Here is a 24,279-nt window from a genome sequence, read left to right as displayed (position 1 = left end):
GAGACCTTCATTGCAATTCATCCTGCATATCAGGGAAAGTGATGTAGTGCTGAGTAGTTCGATGACATCTGAGCTTTAGCCATAAATGAGCGAGCTTGGATACGGGGGCGATCTGAGCTGTGTTCTAAGCACTGAGAGCAGGGCTGCTCTGCAAAGCAGAAGTTGCCATGGGCGTTTCTGTCCATTCTCTTAACAGGAGGAAAAAAGCATGTTTCCCAGTACCTTAAGTGGACCGTAAACAGATGGCTTGGAAATCAGTATTTACTTTTCTCTTTTATCAGAAGTTTTGCTAGTCCCCGATAAAAATTATTTACAATGTTTGAATCCTGTTAACCCTCCCCTCATTTATTTTGTTTTGGCACCCCTGGTGGATACCGATAGTACAGAAAGGTGTTTCTGTAGCACAAAGAAAAGGAAAAAAAGATAAGTTTCCAAAACTATCAGCAGCACCTCCCGTGTTCTGCTGATGGATAGAGTTGCTGCCCACCCTTTGGGAACTGGAAATGGCAGGAGGGGCACCACGGCAGGCAGTGGGGGGACAGTGGGCATCAGAGGCACGCAGAAGAATGAGTAAGGTCAGTATGGATGATGCTGTGGTACCGTAGTGTTGGTGTTCAAGGATAACGAGAGGTGCTTCTACTGTATAACACCGCGTTATGACTGGTGATGCTGACTTCCTAGGGCCTGGTTCCAGGTGCAGAATTCACAGAGAAACTTCCACCATATATTTATTCTCTTAAATTGTCGATAGAACTTACATAGCATTCTGAAGGGGTCATGGAACTCATTTGGTCTGGTTGAACCAGTGTTAGGAAAGGCCATCAAAAATACTGATTTCCAATAGTCACCAGGTCCAACAGCCCTGTGTGAAAATCATTTAATCACCTCTTAAGCACATCCTGTTTAAGAAAAAATACGTCCTAATTAGGTAGAAATCCATACGGTTATTGTTAGGCTGTATGTTTTTTCTGGGATGTGTATAAAACTACAGCTGTCTGCGTTGTGGGGTTTTCCCCTAACGTTCTCTGAGATGTTACAGTTTGTGTACTTAGAAAGTATTTGGAAGAGTGTGCCCCAGGTTCTTACACACAGTATTTGGGAAAACAAAATATATTTGGGAGAGAGGCAAGCCTGAGTTATAGCTGAAATTTTATCCACTACAGTAAACAGACCAGCAAACTGACACAGAGACACAGAGAATTGTCTGTCTGTATTTAATACAGAAATCCCTAGCATCCCTGGTTTGCATTGTTGTTTTGGTTAATCCTTCCCTCAATTAAAACACAATAGTACAAATACCATCTTTTTCTTACCAAGCAAATCAATGGCAAAATAGTTACCAAGTACCAAGGGAACGACAAGGTTTATTAAAAGAAATTATTCAGCAGAAATGGCTGTGCTGATTTCTTGGTGCAAAGGTGGTTTTACAGAATGCATCACCCTCTCTAAAGGGAAATGTGAGGCAGTAGTGAAAAATGGAGCTTGGAAGGGTGTGAGTCTTGAAATAAAGCGTGCGTAACATCGGCATGTGAGAATGACCATGGAAAATAAAACATTTGTTTTCCTTTTCTGTCAGTCCAGTTGGTACATGGAGTATATCATCAGATTTGCTGGCTGAACTGCTGATGTTGTTTTTGGTAGCTAAAAATAGCAGCAGGCAGGTATGCTTAAACCACAGCCTTTTTTGAACATGTGTAAAACATCAGTCTGGTCTGTTTAATAAAGGAGAAATATTAATAAAAAGATGACTGGGTGAGAATTGATACACAGGTTCCAAACCTGGGTTCCCAGTTTCTTGTCAGGCTATTTCATTGACGTAGAAACATAAAATCATTTGTTACTGCTGACATGAGTTAAATTATGAAATTGTGATTTCCTGTGAGACCCAAATGAGCTGTTTTCATGGGTGGATTTACTGGAAATTGATTTGGGAGCTGAAGCTTCCATCGTATCATTCAGGCGGGCAGAGGATTTGGGTCTGTTGGCGGTGAAGACTATGCCATTGCCCTGCAAGACCACAGTTTTCCCCTAGTTCTAGTTGCATTTATCTAAGTTAAACAAACCATTTACAAAAACAATAAATGTAGTTTTTTGTATGTTTGTCCTTCCGAACACATTAAAAATTAGTAAATTTGCATCTATAATGTTTACTGTTAAATCAACTATTGCTGTTTTCCAGCAAAGCAGAAGTTGAAGGAAAAAAGAACAGTTTTTTCAAAACATTTCATGTTCTAATGCTCTGAACAGAGGGAAACAGGAAGCTGATGCACTTTCAATACCTTATTTGGGTCCCCAGTGCTTTAGAGACAAGATTATACCTGCAGGATTTGTAAATTTAACAGCTAAATCCCGAAGTATCATGTGTGGTCAGTTGTTCTAGCTTTTATTTTTTTGCTTATTTAAAGTGGGACTGTTGCTGGGTTGTTTGGATTTTTTTGTTTTTTCTTGTGCTGCCTTTTTAATATTGTGTATATGACAAAAATTGAGCGAAACCAGCCGCCTGCGCTTCTAAAAGGCGATGGCTACAACCCCGTCCACCGCAGAACTTGCTTTCCTCTTGAACGCTTTGCAATACAAGAGTTTCCTAGGCGGGGGCAGGGGAGGAGAAGACAGGGCAAGCAAGAAACAGACTTTACAAAGGCATCTTTTACGCTGACTTTGTAACACACTGTTATGATTTGAGAAAACCCATAGCAATTTATTCCTCCTCCCTGCACCTGGCAAGGTTCGAAAACACAAAGACCTTGAATCCCACATAGCCTTGCTGGCTATAAAGTAAATATTTTCATGATTTAAGACACTAGAGTCTTCCAAAAGTGCATTTTTCCCCAGCATTAGAAGAAAAGTTAATCCTGTGTCTCTCAACCCAGGACCCAGGCAGTGAAGCCAGCAGCTATTGCTGTTTGAGTTAAAGATGGTTTCCAAGCTTCCCAGCTGAAGCAGATCTGACATGGGTCCAAGCTGCTGGCCTGTCCATCATGTTGCAGGTATTCCTCTGGCCGTGCAGCAGGAATGCGGACACATACTCCAGGAAAACTTGCCCGCCCTGTCATGATGGCCGTAGTTGTCCTCCCCAAGGGGAGGATATCCAGTAGCAGACCAGGATCTGCCATCAGCCTTCATCTGCGGGCCAGAGCCCGTATGGGGCCAGATGGAGAGCAGTGACAAGTGGTCTTCCTCAAGGGTCCGTGCTGGGACCGATACTGTTTAACGTTTTTATCAATGATATGACAGAGGGATTAAGTTTGCAGACGACACCACGTGTGGTGTTGTCGATACACCAGAGGGATGGGATGTCATCCAGACGGACCTGGACAGGCTGGAGAGGTGGGCCCAGGTGAACCTCATGAGGGTCAACAAGAGCAAGTGCCGGAACAATCCTCACCATCAGTACAGACTAGGGGGTGAGGTATTAAAAAGCAGCCCTGAGGAAAGGGACTTGGGGGTGCTGGTGGATGAGAAGCTGGACATGAGCAGGCAGTGGGCACTTGCAGCCCAGAAGGCCAATCGCATCCTGGGCTGCATCAAAAAATGCGTTACCAGCAGGTCCGGAGAGGTAATTCTTCCACTTTACTCTGCTCTGGGGAGACCTAATAGCAGCCTTCCAGTACCTGAAGGGAGCCTACAGTAAGGCTGGGGAGAGCCTTACAAAGGCCTGTAGTGACAGGACGAGGGGCAATGGCTTTAAGCTGGAGGGGAACAGATTTAGATTGGAGATTAGGAGAGGGTTCTTTACTGTGAGGGTGGTGGAGCGCTCGAACAGGTTGCCCAGGGAGGCGGTTGAGGCCCCATCCCTAGAGATATTCAAGGAGAGGCTCGACGAGGCCCTGGGCACCCTGGTCTAGTTGGGGGTGTCCCTGCTGACTGTGGGGACGTGGGACTAGATGACCTTTGGAGGTCCCGCCCAGCCTGGACAATTCTATGATTCTATGATTCTAGATGTGTGCCCATCTCGTGGCTCGGGGAGTGTATGTTTTGGAACATGGCAAATCTCACAGTGATGTGAAAGGAACAGCCAGGTTCTGCAGGGACAGGGAGAAGCAGAGGGCAGGCTGCTCACATCAGGATGACTCCTCCCGAGAGCTCTGTGGCCACATCTACAGGCCACCATCATGAACGTGGCAGCACAAGGGATGCACATTGACGGCTCTGGCAGCTCAGGTTATGATGTCAGGATGTTTCAACCCCTCTCTCCTCTCCTGCTCTTCAACAGCACGTTTTCAAGGGAGGGACCATCCTTGTGCTTTCACACTAGGTCATGCTATGTAGTTTATGACTGGGGTCCCTATGTACTTAATGCAATAATCAGCTTTTTTTTAAATATTATTATTCCTATGTGTGCTGTTCTTGAGAGAGCATCATCAAAGCTTTGCTCCCACGTTAAAGCATGATGAAGTGGGAGTGCTGCATGGATCAGGAACATCCATCCCAGCACCCACACCCGCCTGGTGAGAGCTGTTGCAGGTATCTCTGGTGCTACACCATGCTTTGTAAACACCCCTTGAGGTGTGATTGCCATGCCATGCCATGCCATGCCAGTCTTCTCAGAAACACTTTGGTTTATGTCCCCCTCCCGAAAATGGATGGATACTGGAGTGGGGTACAACAAGAATTCTGTTGTCTACAGGCATTGCATAATTGCAGACGTGTATCTAACTGTTCCCAAGTTATTCAAAATGTCTTGCGGTTCTTTGTTTATTCTGATAGTGTTTTTTAGTTTAGGCAATGCTGAAATTTTGGGGTTAAACTGAGTTTAAGCTCCAAAGGCTTATAGTATTGCTCCCAACAGCCGCTGCCCCTCAGAGCTGCCAGTTCATCAACCTGAGCTCGTCAGGAGTAGGCAACCATAAAATTAATGAAGAGTTTAAGAGAGGCTGCCAACTGGCTGCATTTCCAGAAAGCTTGCAGGTTTTCTGAGGGGCGTTACTTCCCTGAAAAAGTGGGATTATGGAATGGCCCCCTTTAAGGATGGGCTGGTGTATGTAGAGGTTGGCACTGCCATGAGGTATTAATGAATTATGGAAAAGCAAGCAGTGGTTGAAGATGAATTAAATACATTGGGAACAAGATTGAAGACCAAGACAGTTGTTTCTGCAACAGAGGATGCTCATGAATACACTTTATTTTATGGTTTTATTCCTGAGTTTACAAAGGCATTACCATAAGTTAAAAATACGCAGATGCAAGTCCCATAAAAACTCTCTTCAGCAACGGAGATGAGCATTTGACTTGTTCAGAGGTCTTCCCTTGCCTGCAGGGTAGCTGGTCTTACTATTTTGGTTTTTTTCCTATGTTCTTGTGACACAGCAGATTATTTGACTACTTGTATGTTTTACCATGGATTAGGACAGGTAATCTTAGCAGAGGTAGGGACCAGATAGCCTAAGTTACACAATGGAAAGCTGGGGGTGGACAAACAAAACACTGACCAGTAAAAACATAAGCTGAACCCTTCTTCTAGTATACTGTGCTTAAATTAAGTTTCATATACATGCAGAGGGTAGTATCAACATGTTTACAGTGCAGACAGGTATATGTTATCCACAAAGTCACATTCCATACATTGACTATTACATTGCTTCACAGGTTCAGTTCCACAAGTAGCAACACTTTAAGCAGTTTCAAGTAAACTGTAATATGCTGAGACCATGTTTTTCTGTACCTCCAGGGTATGGATAATCGACACAAATATTCCTTTAAATATTTGACAAAGAAAGGATATTGCTGCTATGAGGATGAATCTTTTCTTGACCAGGCTCCCCAAATTGCCATTAGAAGGATCATGACAATCACTGTGTAAAGGGTATGGACTGTAGCAAGATCATCTCCATGCTGGGGCTTGAACCCCGAGGTGCTGTGCCAGTTCTCACTTTTGCTCCCACTGGTTTTCTGTCTGTGAGCACGGAGAGAATGTATCCTGCCATAACAAAAAGCAAGATTAAGATTAAAATTTATTCTTTTTTATTAACAGTTCTGTGGTGTTTATAATGAAGCCCAGATTGTGCATTGTATCATTGACTAGATTTGGGAAAGAGCTCTTCAAACTGGATGAGGCTCATAAAGTAATTTCCATAATTGGAAATGCAAAACATTTACCAGCCATTTGGTATTTCTCTCCCACTGACAGGCAGAGAGACTGGGTATGGGCTTGTTAGAGGACGCACAGTGCTCTTACTCTTCACTGGTGACATAGATCAGTTGTATGAGAAAAAACATATCCCTTCATTTTGCAATATTATGTTAAGTGGCAGGGTTTTAAAAAAATTACCAGTTTCTAAACCTTAAAACCATGGGAATAAGCACAGTATGTGCTATGTGAGCTTCCCATCCTGCTCTGATAATGTCTTTTCTATCTCTGCTTTTCAGAGGGGACTTCCCTCCGCAGTCTGTGTCAAGGTATTCATTAGCCAAAGATACTAATCAGGAGTAACTACAAAAAGTGGATCTGCAGGATTGCCTGGAGTAACATTTTACATTGCTTTCCCAAATGGTTTGAAAGTAGAAGTGTCAGCCTATGATAACTGACCTTCAGTTATTGTTATCTCTATTGAAAATTGCCTGCTAAGCCCCAGTGGGCTTTCTTCGTGTTTTTTTTTCAAGAGAATGTTGAATTCCAACTGGAATGCAAACGGAAATCAATCAGCTTGTGATTTTCCTGTAGCTTAGGAAGGGGTCTGAGAAGTATGAAATGTATTACAGTTCTGGTTCATGCATGGTTTCTTTCTGCTGTTATCAGAAGAGTAGGAGTTACCAAAAATGTTACTGCAGATACAGCTTATAAGTAAAGAGCATTTGCACACGAATTATATTTATATACTTATGCACACTTGGAAGAGAGCTGTCAAAACTGATTTGTTAAAAATGAAAGAGTAGGAAGTGCGATCTGCAAAGGTTAAGTCATCAATAAAACAGAAGTTCTGCAGCTGAGATCTTACAGAAAGGAGTTGTAGAATTAGAAATACACATTTAACATTTGGATTAGGACAAGGGCTACATTCTGTCTTGTGTAACTGCAAATCAAATAACACAGTTCATCAGGCAACATTATGTTACGATCATGAGAGGAATATTCTGTTAATAGTTTGCTTTCCTATTTCTACCCAAGGGGAATGCAGTATGTGCGGCTTACCTCCTGCAAGCATTCATGGTGTCTTGGTGATTGAGTTCCCAATGCGTCAGATTTCTTCTTGCAGAGAGGAAAAAGGCCTTTTTAATCCTCTTGTTTCCTTGCACAGAAAAGGAAAATCTTCACTTGGTACCAACAGAAAGAATCTTTCTTCCAAGCCCACCAACTTGACCAACGCTAATCTGGGAGTGCTTGATATGTGTCATTCAATGTTCTCAAATTGCTGGTTTTCTAAAGCTGATTTTGACATAGTCCTTCAAGAAATTCCCCGGAACAGCTCTCAAGGCAAGTAATGAGTAATCCCAACGACTGGCTTCTTTTAGCTGCTGGGATCCCTTCTTATAAACAGTAGCTTGCTGCTAAAGTGTTGCCAAATTCATAGCAACCCAAGTAATGCACAGATGGAGGGTGCTGGTGATGAATAATGCAGGATGAGCTGTAACTCAGAATTACTTTCTATTAGATCACAGGCTATTTTTGGGTAAAACTTAGTTGCTGTCTTCAACTGTACTTTGGTTTAACTAGCCTGGAGTGAAATTTCAAGCCATCACCACTTCAACATGCTCTAATATTTAAACATTTTTATGAAAAAGTAGGTGCCTTCTTTAATAATCTGTTGACTTTTGTAACGATCATATTCAGCACAAAAGAAAACATTTGGACATTTAGGGTTAGTAACAAAGTAACAAAAATCCATCCTGTTCTTCCCTGACCACCTGGAGCCATTAATTAACACCACATGGTACCAATGTAGAAGTTCTCCCAGAAGCTGTGCATTGCCTCATTAGCTGGGTTAATGGTGGCTTTAGCATAATAAATCCAATGGACCAGTAGCTATTTGTAAGGCTTGTGAATCAACAAATTTAAATTTGTAGTTTAGAAAAACAGGTCAAAGCCCTTCTTCCCTCCTCCCTCCAAAATGTGAACTCCTTCTTGCATCATCCTTAAACTGTAAAAAAAGTTAAAGTAACTTTATTTCTCATTTAACTCTTACTATAAGCTTGTTGTCACATACAACTGCTGTTAAGACAACTCTGAACTTGTAGTTCTGGTGCATTTCTAAGGGCTTTTGCCTTTCCTTCACACATTACTCATGTTTTTATAGAAATAAAATCGGTTCCTTTAATTTTAGTAAAAAAAATGGCAATTTCCAAATTAAGAGTGAGGTTTTTTACTCATATTCTCAGCTGTCTTAAAACTCTTTTCTGTAAGTAACATTTATAAAAAGAGCTTTCTTAAGGTCATCAACATTGTGACCGTTTAACGCCAACTGATGGAATCTCCATTTCCCTTCAGTGGACTTGCGACAGGGTGCCTTTCAGCAGAGGCCCAGCTGCTGTTTATTTCTAACGGCCATTCCAGTAAAACCAGTAAATTGGCAAGGAAGTAAACGTTCCCTTTGAAGACTTTTTGATGCATGTTTAGGGACACCCACGCCAACGTGTTAAAAACCGGCCACGGTCAGTGGCTGAGGCAGAGCGGCCTGGCCCGTCCCCCTCAGCGACACCTGCGGCCATTGGGCCAACTACAAGTCCCAGAATGCCACCGGCGCGGAAAGGGACGTCCGTTATTTTTCGAACCTACCAATTGGAGCGCGCCGGGCGCGGCACGCAGGCGGGGAGTGATTTGAAACGTCCGGGCGGCAGCTCTGTGCCACTTCTTGCTCGGCGGCCCCGCGGCGGTGGGTACCGGCTCGGCCTTCCCCCGAGACCCGGCTGTGGAGGGGCCGTTGCGGTCGGGAGGTGGGGGGGTCTAGCTGGCCTGAGGTGGGGTGGCGGGCGGCTCCTCGCCCCTCGCTGGGGATGCGCTTGGGGGCTCTGCTGGGCTGCGCCCTGAGGAACTGGAGCGGGCAGGCCCGTGCTCGGCGTTAGTCCCCTGGGGCAGGCCGTCCCGCATGAGGCGCGCTGCCCGAAGGGCTCCTGGCGAACCTCTTGGCGAAACCTGGGCGGGTTCCCTGAAGGCAGGGGCGAGTCGAGCTTGGATCGCCAGAAAGCCCTATTTGATGGGTTTCTGTCCGCACTTGAAAGGCCCCGTCTGGAGCACAGCACACGTTTCCTCTGCGGAGGAGAGATGGGCTAAGTCTCGGTTATGCCACTCTCGAATTAGTGCTGTAAAAAAGCTTTGTTTTTTTTTTTTTTTTAGTGTGTGGGTTGGCAGTGTCCGGCCGCAGCTGTCTGATGGTGCTGCCCGGCGCAGCTGTACTCGTATAAGGAGTTCAGTTGCCGAACACAAGAATTTTCATTAAGGAATTTCAGAAGTTCTAGACATCACTGCTGTATTTGAAGGCTCTTCTTACAGAGGTTGCAATGCTTTATACATGCATAGTCTCAGATCATTTGATTCAAGAGATGATGGTGGGATGTATGACATCCCATAAACCATGTTATGCTGTTCCTAAACATAACACATAAGAGTCTTCAAAGGGAATGCTAACCTCTTTGCTAACTTGGCAGTATCATAAAATTCTGTTGGCTTTTTTAACCTACTGCATAGCTAATCCTGTGTTTTCCAGACGCTATGGAGGAAGGAAAAGAAATGGCAGTGCATTGCTCAGGTCAGGTGACTGAAGAAACACGGGATATTTGCATGAGCAATGGTAGGTGGAAAATATGTTGGGATGGTTTCTACCTGGTGTATCCCTTATTAAAAGTTCAGACAGTTCAGAACAATAGACCTTGTGTTCCTGCTTCATAGTTTGATCTGTGTACTTGTTGCCTTGCATGGGCTGCTGTTGCCAGTCTCAGACTTACAAGCCTCCTTAAGAGCTTGTGGAGTGCTGGTGCTAGAGCATGTGTAGTAGTGATGCGATGTTATCAACCTCTCTTCCATATGTTTGACCTGAGCTCCTCCCTTTCCCTTACCTGTCTGCTGCAGATTCAATTAATATTTAGTGTATGTGTTAGCTAACAGGACTCACTGGCTCCTGTTAGTGTCCAGTGGTGGTCTGAAGTAGAGAAGAATGGACTGAGAGGACAATTACACTGTCATGTAGCTCTGGATTATATATTCTCACTGTTCTTCATTGGAGGCTGCTCATACCCTTTCCCACAGTCAGTTCCCAAGTTCCTGCTATGGATGATTAGGAATTAGCATTGAGATCTTTCATGATATTTTGGCATCTATCACAATTATTATCATATTCACAGCTGTACCTTCAATTTCTTTGGCCTAAAACATATCTTTTATTTTAATTATTTAAACTTGGTAGCTAAAAATTTCTCTGCTAACTGACATCAGCTTCACCAAACTGTTAAAGCTCAATGCAGTTATTTTTATTGCAAATCCCCACTGTGACAAAATCCTTGTTGCTATAGTTGCAGATGTTTCGCTTCTGATTGATGAAGAGTTTGATTTTGACCTTTCACTCTCTCCAGAAAGGTAAGTGAAGGGTCTACAGGTAAATATACCTTTAAAATGGACATACGTAAGGTGCTGGGCTGACTTGTTTTTCTTAGTAGTGGAAATGAAGATGAAGTTTTTGCTGGACCTATGGGACACAAAGAAAAATGTATTGCTGTCAATGTTGAAGCAAAACAAAACGCTGAAAAAAAGCATGTGCCTTCTTCTGATGGTGACCTCACGTGGAGCCTACTTACAAATCAACAACTTCTGGAAATTTGCAAAGAAGCTCATTTGTTAGCACTGCAAATACAGACCGGAAGCAAGAATGAACAGACTAAAGTAAGCCAATCAGAAGAACAGGAAAATAACTTTATAGAAAAATTTGTGGAGGACTCCAAGTCAAAATTGAAAATACTGAAAAATGAAAATATAGAGAAAAGTCCCAGGTCTGTTAAAAGGGAGACATACTGTGTGAAGGATCAGCCAGCATGTCAGCTGCCACCTTGTTTTCAGATGGAATCAGCTAAACTTTTGTCAGATGACAAGATGTGTGTTCTTCATACTTCACCAGACAGAAACCCAGTTAAAATTCATGTATCTCCTACAAAAATGGCCTGTTTACCTCTGACACAAGAACAGAAAACTAAGGAAAGAAATACAAAGGCAACTGGCAAACTTCTAATGGCAAAACCTTCATCTCCTGGAAAAAGCAATTTGTTGACTTTTGAAAAGGTAAAGGCAGCTTCTGGGAAACAATTGTTTGTAGTTTTTTTTTAAACATGGCTTTTGTGTGTTTTAGGAATGTTTAAACTGTCTACAAGCTTTTATTCTTAAAAGTGAATTTTAATCTTCTGATGTTTCTCTACCTCATAAGATCCTTAGTCAGGAAACATACATAAAAGAAAGTCAGGGCAGACACTATGGCTATAGTTATATTGGTTATAGTAGCCAACTAGTTTGTTTTGTAGAACATCTGCAGGAAGATTTCTTTTCCAGTATATTAGTTTTTGTGAATACCATCATTGCTGACTGCTGTTTTAACACTGTCTTGTTGCTGGTAAAATTACTACACTGTTCTTAGTCAGTTAATGTGCAAAAATGGCTTTGTTTACTGTTAAACATTGTTGATGGAGGCAGGGGGATGACCCACAATTATTTTGATAGGCCAGGAAAATCTCTTAGCTCTTGTTCTGTCCACAACTTGTCTCAATCATGAAAAGCACTGATGAATGGTATTACATTTAGGATGTGGCTATGTGACCAACTGAAATGTATTCTAGGACAGCAAGGAAACAGTTGTGTTAATGTATGTACATAAATCCCAGTCTTTTGACAGAATATCTTCTGGATTTTATTGCTCCGCACCTTACGATTTAGGCTTCAGTATGTACTGCAAAAAAACATTATCTATAGAAAACAGGGCACTCTTTGATTTCTTTGTGGTGTAAGTCTAAGTCTCTTGATTTTGGGTGCTATAAGAAAAGGCATAGTCTCAGTGATTTAACTAGCCAAGTTGTATCCCATTGTCTAAATAGAGTTTGGATGATGCAGTTGGCTATTGTAATGTCTTATCTTTTGGAAAGTTAGAATAAAGCAAAAGAATATGAATTAGAGATCTCATAAGGTTACTCATAAGCTGTTACTGTATGCAAGTGAACATGATTATATGGAAATTGTACTGGTTAATTGTTGCAGAACTGTCCTTAGATTGATGTCCAATGTCTAGATTCCAATCTGTTCTAGTACTTAGCAAATGCTCTCACTAGAGTGACTTTAAACTATGTTAGTTTGAAGACTAAGGGCTTGACTGGGTTCAAAGGCTTCTTCATTGACTGTTGTCTTGGTTTCTTAAAAAAAAAATCAATTTGTGTAAAAAAACCCAAAAAACCAAAAAAAATAAATTTACAGTGATTTTTAGAAACACTTTAAAAATGTTGCATTGAAACTTGCAGCCCAAACCAGGAAAACAAACTAGTATTTCTACAAAAAGAGACTTGAGCAGCATGGGGACATCTGAAGATCTAATTTCTGGTAAATCTAGTGCTACCTCGGATGTCTTTGTGTCCTCGGTCAGTGGCAGTTCCTCAGCACAAGACAAAAAGGTCCTTCCTCCACCAATCAAGGTAATGTCAAGCATGTGATGTTCTGATAAAAAGAAAAAACTGAATATAGTTTACTTTGCAATTTAAAGCTATATTGTGTATAATGGTATTAAGGAAAAGTAGTCTCTCTTGTAATTGCTGTTCTTGAATGTGTGTTTTAAGTCTATAACACAATGAACATATAAATGTGTTTGATTAACAAGCATTTCCTTTGTTTTTAAAGCAATAGCTGCAGGTAAGTGGTCAGCAATTTTCTGTAAAAAGCGAATTTTTTGATGTGTGTAGTTAACTATACAATATGAAAAGGTTGCCATAACTTGTATGAAGGTTGCCCAGTACCATGTCCAGATGGCTTTTGAATATCTCCAAGGATGGAGACTCAACAACCCCTCCAGGCAACCTGTGCCAGTGTTTGGTGACTCTCACACTAAAAAACAAAACGGGGTGTTTCCTGATGTTCAGAGGTAGAACCTCTTGTATTTTCAGTCTGTGCCCATTGTCTCTGGCCCTGTCACTGAGCACCACTGAACGCAGTTCTTTCAGATATTTGTATATATTAATGAGATCCAACTTGAGCCTTCTTTTCTCAAGGCTGACCAGTCCCAGCTCTCTAAACCTTTCCTGAGATGGGCGATGCTCTAGTCCCTTGATCATCTTAGTGGCCTTCTGCTGTACTCTTTCCAGTAGCTCCCAATCACTTTCATACAGCAGAGTCTGGAACTGGATAAAGATCTTGAGGTGTTGCCTCTCTGGTGAGCAGAGGGGGACGATCACCATCCTCAACCTGCTGGAACACTCCTCCTAATGCAGTCCAGGGTGCCATTGTCATCCTTTGCTGCAAGACCATATTGCTGGCTCAAGGTTGAACTTGTCCACCAGCAGTCCCAAGGGCCTTCCCTGCAAAGCTGCTTTCCAGCTGCTTAGTGCCCAGCATATACTGGTGCCTGGGGTTACTCCTTTTATCCTTGAATCCCTTTAAGTCCATACTCAAGTTTGTGGCAGGAATAAAATTAACAGTCCACCTCCTTGATCTGATGTTCCAGTTTTGTATAATTACCCAGATATAATGAACTGTTTCTCAGAAAATTCACTTTTTAAATTGTAAGCTAAGGAAGGAACTTCTGTAAAACTGACAAATGAAAAGCTATAAAACAGAGAAAAAGCACAGCAAAATAATGTATTTTTTTTGTTTTTGAATAAACTATATTCTCTGATTCAGCCTGGCTTAAAGAAGATAACACATCTGAAACTTCCTGGTGTTTCCAGTGGTCTCAAAAAAAAGACTATTTCATCTTCCTTCTCATCAGTTTCCACCGTGAACTCAAGTCTGAATTCAAGTTTACCCATTTCTCCTATAGGAAAAAATGGTAATCACTGTTACTACAGATTTGTGCTACAAATCAATTTTGAAGTAGCTAAGCATGTCTTGGACTGTGGGTTTGGATATGTTTTAATGGTGTCCACTACATACAAGCAGTAAGAAATATTTTGAATGCAGAATGCAACTTTGTAGGTTATCCCAACAAATTCCTGTGGACTAAAGATAAATCTTTAACTTCTGTCATTTGTAAAAATTCATGTAAGCCTGACGCTTACATGCGAGGGTCTGATACTGCTAGAAAGTAAGCAATGCCTCAGGAAACCTGTTCTTTTTGTACGTGATCTTCTGTATTATAGCTAAGTATGTGAACTTCTGAATGCTGTCAGCTTGTCAAAAGAATTTAAAAAAACAAACAACACAAAACCAAAAAACAACAAACTAACCAACACCAAAATACAGAATATAGAAGGAAGGTGGAAGGCCTAGCTCTGAGTTTCTGTAAGCCTAATGAAAGGATGAGCTTTACTCAAGCAGATAAAACTGAATACAACCAAGAGGCTTATAGTATAGTGAGGACATCAATTTGACCACTTCAGTAAGCCTCAAAGTATCAGGAAAATAGTCTCCTAAAAAATAGTGATAGAAGTAAGCACCACAGTTCTTTTAGATCTATCAAGATGCCAAGCTACTGCAAATTTCTATTTTGTACTTTGCTTCTGGATGGATAATAATATATCAGTAAAAGTTAAAGCTTAACGAGAATTATTTTATATGATAGAAATTTCTAGTCAAGATTCATCCTATTAATGAAAGTAACCTACATACTAAAAGAACAAACCATATAGGAAACTGAGAAAAGCACTTGTGGGGTGGTTCAGTCCATGGTGTTAATGATTATATCTTGAACTATTGGTTTGAATGCCTGCTTAAGGGAACAGAGCTGACTATGCTGGGAGAAAATGTTGAAAATGTAACTTTAATGTGTAAGCTGTTTGGGTGTTCCTTGAAGTAATTCAGGAGTTTGGTGAGGAGACTTTCTAAAACAGACAAAACTGCTGGAGAGTTCAGGGAGTAAGTTTTCAGTAGTTGTATGTGTTCTCCCTGAACTTGAGTTGTTTGAACATAAACTTAAATGCTGTAAATTGCTGTTTTTATTTCCTGTGTGATTATTCTGTTCATCAAAAACTGAGCAATAAGTGATGATTCAGAAGTATGACTTAACTTTCTATTTCAGGAAAAACAAGAACGTCTTCCAAAGCTGGTGTGAATGGCTCCAAGCTTTCATCTAGGACAAACACGGTGGCCCTTGCCAGACCTACCAAAGTGTCATCTCTGCAGGCTGCCAATACTGAGAAAGCCAAGAAGCAAGCAAGATCAACTGGTAGTCCCGAAACACCTAGTGTTGTCAGCCTGGATAAACCTTCAGCTTCTGCAACATCATCTGAGGCTGTAGGCAGTGGAATTCAGAGGGTGAGCTCTGTTCCCGATCTGCAGAAACTATGTCAGCAGAACAAAGGTGGAAGTGTCACAAAAGAAAGCCTGTGTCCAAAGCCCAGGGATAGAGTTTTGTCTGTTCCAAATGGTCAAACTCAGGTTCCAGTGAAGACTGGAGGTAAGCGTGGACTTAACATGACCTGTCTTCTAGCTTGGCTACTAAAAGCAAATGTTAACCTTGAATGCTTGTTATTTGTTTCATTACACTTCTATCCAACCTCTTGGAAGGAATTAGTATTTTAACTGAAAGTTATCTGTTATAAAAAAGAAACAAAAACAAATGTGTATAGCAATTAACAAAACTTTTTTCTTTAGATACACCATCAAACAAATCAGCGCCAAAAGCAATACCATCTCTTGGATTGGCATATTGTGGCACGCTTGGAAGGTAGGGCTTAACAAAAATGGAATGTACTGAGGCATACTAGTTAAAATGCAACATGTTTGTATTGCAACAGTCTTTAGAAGTTTTAACTTCATTGTATGGTCCCTTGAGACCAGGTTAGCTGTGTTAATGCCTATTGGAACTGACTTAAGAATCAAACAAACTAAAATCCAAAACTAAATTATGTTCCCCACTTTCTTCAGAAGAAGATAGTTTTCTTTGAAGTGCTAAATAGACTAGAGTAAATCATAAAAGCATACTTATGAAGTAAATCCCTTATTATGCTGTGATTATCAACTTTATGATGATTACTGATCCTTTACTGACCAAAAGGAAATTGATTCCTATTGTTTGGTAGAATAGTTTGAATAAAACTGTTTCTAGAAGCTTTTGGCTAATGCCTGTTCCTCTTTTTAGCGCTATGGCTGTCGGCACTCCTGTGAAAGCCTCAGAAGATGGGATCTTTCAGAATTCTTGTTTTCCTGAAAGGTCTGTTTTCATGACTCCTGCCACTCAGAAACGGTCTGGCCTACCTACACCTGTCCGTTGTATCTCAGGATTTCCAGCAGTGACTCCTAAAACTGCACCAAGATCGGCATGTTCTTCACATTCTGCATCTCTTCACCGAACTTTCAGCTTTTCTACCAAAAAGACTCTTACAGCAGGGTAAGACAGAAATCTCCATATATGAAATAAATACTGTAGTGGAACTACCTCTAAATCTAGTTCTAGGTTTCAAGGACCTCTGCTAATTGTTAGAATACAGCATTTGAGCATAGATGCTATCTAGGCCTAATAAAGTTTTACATATTGTGACTTGTAAAATACTGTAAGTCTTACTGAGATGAGTCAATATTTAACATTAGAGAATTATAATCTCTAATAGGAAGTTGTTTGTATTTCTTGAGCCAGCAGATGACTTAAGATCTGGTGATCTAACTGAAAACAGATTTGGCACTGGTGTTATTTTGCTATTGCCCGCTGATGAAGAGAAGTAGCTGGTTAAATACATATTACTCTTTTTATACTGTTGCAAATGATTCTGTAAAACTACACTTTGTTTTAGCATCAGTCAAAAAGCCAAGGATTTAGTTGGTTGAACTTTAGTCTCTGAGCAGGTTTACCTGTATTTCATCTGAAATAGTTGCTTGCAGAATGGGTGAATCATACACTGTTGTTAATTATGTTTGTTTTCTGTGAAAATAATGTTGCTGCCTTTGTATTATCAGCTCAGTATCTTCTCACAAGTGCTATATATACGTATGCAGGGTTGCTTCATGGTTGGTGGAGAATGGACCCTATCAAAGCAGGAATGATTCATGGCTAGAAAACTCTTCTTTTATGTCATGTTATGTAGGCTAAATGTCCAAAATAGTCTTTTCTCTCAAGGAAACAATTACTCTCTCTACAGAGACTTAATCATACTATCATACTAAACCCTGATCCTCCAGCTTGTGTCAGTACTTCCTCTCAGCAGGGACTGAACTGAGTTGCTCAATGATATGCAATATCAGTACTTGTTTGCTAGTTATTTTCTTAAATTTTGAAGAAATAAATCCCATGTGTTAAGTTGAGGCTGTATGCATATGTCGATTTAAGATTAAATTTTTCATCAGTCTGAAGTAATTAGTTTGGGTTTTAAAGCGTGGTTAGGCTATAAATTTATTGCAGCATAAGAGATCCTGTATTTTATAGGTAACTAGCACACTTCTGGATGAAAACATTGGAAGCCTTTTGGCCATTAAACTTGGGGTAAAAAAAGAAAATTAGGTTAGGGCACTAGTTTGCTGTCTTTAATAGTTCATGCTGATTAAAGAACTCAATTATTGCCAATTTTCTTTTCTCTAGTTCCAAACAGACAAAAGAGAGTAAGACAGAGACATCTTCAGAAGATGATATATCTCCTCCACCTGTGCTACCTCTTGCACTTAACTTCTCACCAGAAAAAAATGCTACAGAAGTAGTAGAAAGCAAACTCAAACAGGCTGAAGTTCAAAATCAGCTGGCTGAAGAGAAAAAAACTGAGGTAAGAAATGACAGTATGTTTTTCTACAGAACTACAAAGTAAACTGCTTGAAAGTAAATCATCTCAAGATGAGGGATAAGTAGAACCACTTCAGTACACATTTAACATGGATTAACTCTTAAGCGAGTGCACCCTCTAGTGCCTATTTTTTAGCACTATCTGATCAGTGTTCCAACTAAGCTAAGTGGTCAAACACTTGCAGATTTCGTATTAAATTTACGCTTCTGGATAAATGCAGTGAAATCCTTGTAGATTTGATTAGTGTCACAGGGCATTTCCTATTGCAGCCATAAAGTCCTTTTGAAAAAAGTGAAAAATAAAAAAAGGCAGTGCTGTAGCTAAATTCAGTCGCCTCACAGCAGTGCAAATTTGCATAGAATGAATGAGGATTAAACCCCATGTTGCAGTAAACTTAGTGAAGTGTCATGTACTTGGTTCAAGGAATGCTCTTTTCCCTTTCCCAAGAATCTACTGGCTTCATGTTGGAAGCTGGCACTCTGCAGGCATTAAGGAGAAAGGACTGAACTGGTAGTTCTGAAATATTAACTGGTCAAAGTGGCTATTGATTTACAAATATTCAGACACAGAATAATCTGTAGGTTAATTACTTGATGCTATTGCATCAGTATTTTCCTTGGTAGCTTACTTGATGACAAAGTATCTGTAACAGAATTGCTTAGCACATGGATAGAACTCTGATTTCAAGAGAAATTGTTTTATGCCCCAAGGATATCTCTTTTTTTGCTTTGTCTCAGTGCATTTTGCCTATTTGTGATGCTAGCCATTGGCAGACCAAGAGCTGAGTTTTTTACACTGTGTGCAAACAATCCTGCACGCAAAGTAACCAACCTGTAAATTAAGCCTGTCCTGTGATTATTACAGCTGTACGAGCTAAATTGACTGCCTAAATGTTTATGAAGGAAGCATGGAGAGCAGAGGAGAAAACCTGAACTATGCATGTTTTGTTGTTGTTTTTTTTTTTAAAGGCCATACTAGTAGATATTGGAATAGACAAACCTCTCCCATGCACTTTGGAATGTGACAGTAGACCTCTGATTGACCTTTCCAATACTCCTGAAGTGAATAAGATTACTCCTCTAAAGCCTACAGTCTCAGGGCACGTAAAGGTAAGTTCTACTCTAGTCTTCTGATGCAAACATGCTAGCAGAAAAATGTCAACTGGCTGCACATACTTGTCTGCAGAGCAGCTCCACAATACTGTAATAATTATTTAATATTAGTTCTCTATGTTCAATATGATACCACATGCTTAGGTGCTCTTAAGTAAAGAGACCATAATTTTCAAAATCAAACAATGTGCTCTAAACTAGAGCGCAGTGAGCAACCTGCGAATAAGAAAAAGAGGAGGATGGAGAAAGAACTTAATGCTTAAATCAGTTGTTAAAGAATGAAACTGTTCCGAAGCAGGAAGTGAATGCTGTCTTCAGTAGACCAGGCATACTGACTCTTGTTTTCTTTTTATTGCAAATTTTTAGTTCTTGGCAGCAGCAGCTCATTTTCAGCAAAAAAGCAAGGCTGTATCTCCTGTTAGCTCCTCTCCTAATCACCTCCTTTGTTGAAAGATATGCACTGGCATCTACTTGCAATTTGACAAGCATTTCTGGACAAGTGCTTTTTGTACATTAGTGGCTTGAAGCTAGATGCCTTTAGATGTTGGCAGATGAACGGTGTAACTGAGGAGGTAGCCTTTGATGACACTAGATGTAGTTGGGATCAATTTAATATCAGGTCCTTCAAAGTATCTCAAAAGAGGATTACAGGAGTCTGATTTCTGTGGGCGTGTTCAGAGAAATTCAGAAGTGCTCTGCCCTCCCTCGATGATGGTGTCACTTGAATATGCACAGTAGTGAAACTTAGAAAGCCTTTTGGGCTTTTAAGGTGAATATGGGCAATAACCACTTTGAGAAGCTTGTGATTGTCGAAGAATGAGCTAGATGTCTAAAAACCTGAAACTAAAAGCTTGAGTGTGGTGCTTGCATCTGTCTGCTGAATACTAATAGCAATCCTAAACAAACAAAATAAATGCTTGAGAAGACTAAATGTTGGAGATTATTGCTGCTATCAGTTATGTACAACAGCTGACTATTATTGTTTTTCTTTCAGCTAAGTGATTTGAGTCAGCCTCTTATCATTCTGAGTCCTGACGTAATCAAAGAAAATCTGGATTCACCTCTACTCAAGTTCTGAACTTAAGTTGAAATGAAGGATTCCTGGCATCTGTGTTCTCTAAAGTGTTTAGGTGTTACTCTTCACTCCTACAGGTTTGGTTTTTAAGATGGCTCTAGATTATCTGAACTGCATTACACAATAGAATTCTAACAGTCTTGATATGGTCAAACAAATTTGATTATGTTTAATGGTTCTGCTCATGAATGTACTACAATGGATGTATTTAAACTGTATTGCTCTAAAGCAAAAAGCGGTAGTCTTTTTATTGAAAGCCTTGTCTGTTTTTATTTCCTACAAATTGCCCTTTGATTCCTCATTCCCTATGTGCAAAGAAGAATTAACTTTAAATAAAGGTCGTTTACCAAACTGCTGTATGAAATGGCATCCTTTTATTACAGGCTTTGGTTAGACTATTGTAGTGTTTCACTAACAAATGTTACAATGTAGATAAAGCTAGTGGACTACAGGGTGGTTTTTGATGCAAAAGTGTAGCAAGTTTGGAAATAAATATTTTACTATTGAATGATAGTGGACTACACTAACAGCAGCATCTGAATTTGTGTGATTCAAAGGAGAAAAAAACAGCTTGTTACTGCCAGATGGTTTGGCCTTTACATTTGAAGGTTAGGCTTAAAGCATTTTTCTGTTTTTTGAGAACAAGAAAGTTCCTTAACTGAATTTGCCACACTTGGATAATACATGGAGATTTTAAATACAGGGAGGTGAATGGAAATGAAAATGCACATAGTAGTAGCCCATAAAACACAGCAACTTGAAGCTTAAAATGTAGCCCTTGAAACAATAAGCCTGTCTTGGAGATTAAAAACTTCTGCCATATGTACTAGCTTAATGTATTTATGAAAGTTTATCAAGAGATGGATTTTCAACTTTTTGTATTAATTCAAAAAGTGGTGGAAGTTGGAGGCTCTAAGCGTTGAAGTAGGTGGAAGCGTTCAGATGAGTTTGTCGGACACTTTGATGCTAAAAAGGCTGCTGCCTTGATTTTTCTCTGAAGACACGTGCCTGCTTCTCAGCACAGCTGCCTTTGGTTGCTGCAGTGTCCGACCATTCTGAATAAAGGCCTTTGGCCAGATTTGGAAGAGTCTTCCAAGACAGAGTAAACAATCATACTACCCTACCATAAAAATGTGCAATTTTTATATCATTTATTTGCTCATTCCTGCTTTCCTTCCATGCATGAAAAGCAAGAAAGCGTCTTCAACCAAAGCACTTATTAAAACTAAATGAGCAGGAGGTAAATGCTACTTTTTATTTTCAGTATCTTCATTAATGATGTGGACACTGGGATGGAGTGTACCCTCAGCAAGTTTGTGGATGACAACAAGCTGAGTGGTGCAGTTGACATGCCTGAGGGATGGGATGCCATCCAGAGGGACCTTGACAGGCTGGAGAAGTGGGCCTGTGTGAAACCTCATGAGGTTCAACAAGGCCAAGTACAAGGGTCCTGCAGCTGGGTTGGGGCAACCCCTGGTACCAATACAGGCTGGGGGGTGAAGGGATTGAGAGCAGCCCTCTGGAGAAGCACTTGGGGGTAGTGGTGCATGAAAAGCTGGATGTGAGCTGGCAATGTGCACCTGCAGCCCAGAAAGCCAACTGCATCCTGGGCTGCATTGAATGAAGGATTTCCAGCAGGTCCACAGAGGTGATTCTGCCTCTGCTGTGGTGACACTCCACCTGGAGTAATGTGTCCAACTCTGGAGATGTGGACCTGCTGCAGTGGGTCCAGAGGAGGGCCACAAAAGTGGTCAGAGGGCTGGAGCACCTCTGCTATGAGGACAGGCTGGGAAGGTTGGGGTTGCTCAGCCTGGAGAAGAGGAGGCTTGGGTGAAATCTTATTGTGGCCTTTTAGTTCTTAAAGGGGGCCTTACAGGAGAGAGGGAGACAGGCTTTTTAGCAAGGCCTGTTGTGATGGGACAAAGGCTAATGGCTTTAAACCAGAAGAGGGTAGATTTAGACTAAATGTTTTACAATGAGAGTGGAGAGACAAGACACTGGCACAGGTCACCCAGAGAAACTGTTGATGCCCCATCCCTGGAACCGTTCAAGGTCAGGTTGGAGGAGGCATTGAGCAACCTGGTCTAGTTGCAGACGTCCCTGTCCATGGCAGGGGTTGGACTAGATGATCTTTCAAGGTCCCTTCCCTCCGGCGGGGTGGACAGCGCCGTGGCCGCCCTGCTGCTGCGCCGCCGAGGTGGGTGAGGGCGGCGGGGCCGGGCATTGCGCCGCCGCGGGGGGCTGCGCGGCTGCTCTCGGCCTCCCCTGGGGCAGGGCCTGTGGGAGGGCCGGCGCCTCGGGGGGCGGCGGGCAGCGAGGCCTTCTAGTTCTTAAAGGGGGCCTTACAGGAGAGAGAGAGACAGGCTTTTTAGCAAGGCCTGTTGTGATGGGACGAAGGCTAATGGCTTTAAACCAGAAGAGGGTAGATTTAGACTAAATGTTTTACAATGAGAGTGGAGAGACAAGACACTGGCACAGGTCACCCAGAGAAACTGTTGATGCCCCATCCCTGGAACCGTTCAAGGTCAGGTTGGAGGAGGCATTGAGCAACCTGGTCTAGTTGCAGACGTCCCTGTCCATGGCAGGGGTTGGACTAGATGATCTTTCAAGGTCCCTTCCACCCCGAGCCCCTCCTAGGTCGAGGCCGTGGGAATTTCGCTTTTTAAGTCGCTCTGGCCTTCGTTTCTTAGGTTACCAGGTGACGGGTGTCTTTATGAAGAACTGGGACCCTCTGGATGAGCAAGGGGCTTGCTCCATTGACAGAGATTGTGAAGATGCTTACCGGGTTTGTCAGAAGCTTGATATTCCTTTTCACCAAGTTTCCTACGTGAAGGAATACTGGAATGAAGTGTTCAGGTAGAAACATGTTTAAAATATATGGTCTTTCAATTATTGTGAAGAGTAAAGATGGGCACATAATGGGTAACGGCAGTTTATTGCAGTATTATAAGTGTTAAGAGAAAGTACTAAAGGCTCCTAAATATTGAAGGGATTATTTTTTCTCTCATTCATATTTAAGATCAGAATGTATATGTTGGTTTTAATACATTTGTTATTTTTGAAATTGATAGGAGAGTTCTCCCTCATGAGTATGCACGTGTAGCAATTGCTTTGTTGTGGCTTATTTCTTCTGCTTCCCACAGACTGACCCAACCTTATTGCAACTTGAGAAAAAAATACTTAATGGGTTGCCATTATAGTCTGTGTGTGTAATTTTAGTGTGCAATTATAGTCTGTGTGTGAACTGGCCTTGCTTTTTTAAACTTACAACAAATTTGAAACTGTTCTCTGAAGAGGGTGTTCAGATTTTCTCTGAATTTGTTGCACTTTAAGGGGAGAAAGTTTTAAATAAGAAAAGGTGAGAGTTTTTCTTGGGAGGCAGGAAAAGAAGGGAAGTATTTGTAATAACAACATTATTTATGTTCTATGTGCTCAACAGAAGTGCATAAGATTTGTTCCCTGATCTTTGTCACCCCCCTTTAAGTAGTGCTGTTGTTAATTTGTCCTAGAAGAAACTGAGGGATAACCTAGTCATGCTAGTCTAATGTGTGTAATGTATAACAAGGTAAAGAAGAAGCAATTGATTCTTGTTCAGGTGATTAAAAGTAAACCCAAATACTATGGTTGTTGTTGGTGTTTAAAATCCAGTCTATGCTTCAGTTCCTCTTGACTTCAGTGGCTCCTGAGGACAAGCAAAATAATGCAGTGATCAGATGTTTTGATATCTCAGTGCATCACTGTATGTTGGTTTGATTTCGTTAGTTATTATTTCAGTGTTTTCAAGCAAATGATGCTAAGTGCTTTAATTATGTGACAGGGTAAAACTGCAATGTGACCTTGAGAAACTGCTTGAATATCTTGAACGGAAAAAATAAAAAAGGAAAAATCTCTGTAAAATTAAGCTCATGACTGCTTATGGTGGAGTTATTGCACATTAAGTTATTGTCCATTCAGCTGAGATACTGTAACTCGTGGTGTGTACTCCACTGCACCATCTCTTTGAAAAGTTAAACACGGTTGTTGAATATTTTGTAAGATAAGAGTAGGATGTACACAGTGGGTAGCCATATCTCCCCTGAGGGAATATTAATTTAATAAAACACGGTTACAAGATCGTGAGTGATCATTTGACCATGTCCTCAGTGCACTGGGAGAAAATCTTCCAAGTGCTGTTTTCAACAGGTGTCCTATTAAGGTAAAACAACTTTTTGTTCAGTAATTTTATTTCTTAGCTAGGTCTCTTTTAACTCTCTGAAATTAACAGCATATTGTGGAGAA

The 24,279-nt window shown here is 41.1% G+C and overlaps 1 protein-coding gene and 1 long non-coding RNA gene across 4 annotated transcripts; one reads left to right on the top strand and one right to left on the bottom strand.

The window, feature by feature from the left end:
* Positions 1–5,107: 5,107 nt before the first annotated feature.
* LOC106901135 lies at positions 5,108–7,524 on the bottom strand. The gene is made up of 2 exons (XR_001414253.1): positions 7,130–7,524; positions 5,108–5,917 (listed from the first exon to the last, which is right to left on the bottom strand). It is a non-coding gene; the product is annotated as an uncharacterized LOC106901135 (long non-coding RNA).
* Positions 7,525–8,734: 1,210 nt separating this feature from the next.
* Positions 8,735–20,352, top strand: GTSE1 (G-2 and S-phase expressed 1). Of its 3 annotated transcripts, none has more exons than XM_014963257.1 (12): positions 8,735–8,807; positions 9,639–9,722; positions 10,441–10,504; positions 10,585–11,200; positions 12,421–12,591; positions 13,790–13,937; positions 15,126–15,503; positions 15,701–15,773; positions 16,188–16,436; positions 17,619–17,796; positions 18,783–18,923; positions 19,921–20,352. In XM_014963257.1, the coding sequence occupies exons 2-12, from the start codon at positions 9,644–9,646 to the stop codon at positions 20,002–20,004; spliced, it is 2,181 nt and encodes a 726-aa protein (XP_014818743.1). In that variant the 5' UTR covers positions 8,735–8,807; positions 9,639–9,643; the 3' UTR covers positions 20,005–20,352. The 3 variants fall into 3 exon arrangements, with proteins under 3 accessions (XP_014818743.1, XP_014818741.1, XP_014818742.1); XM_014963255.1 differs by having other exon boundaries at positions 10,582–11,200; XM_014963256.1 differs by having other exon boundaries at positions 8,758–8,868; positions 10,582–11,200.
* Positions 20,353–24,279: the final 3,927 nt, after the last annotated feature.

Source organism: Calidris pugnax, unplaced genomic scaffold (assembly GCF_001431845.1).
Source record: "Calidris pugnax isolate Ruff unplaced genomic scaffold, ASM143184v1 scaffold44, whole genome shotgun sequence".
NCBI classification, from domain to species: Eukaryota; Metazoa; Chordata; class Aves; order Charadriiformes; family Scolopacidae; genus Calidris; species Calidris pugnax.
Note: the sequence above shows the minus strand (reverse complement) of the source record. Positions and strands in the feature narration are given on the sequence as shown.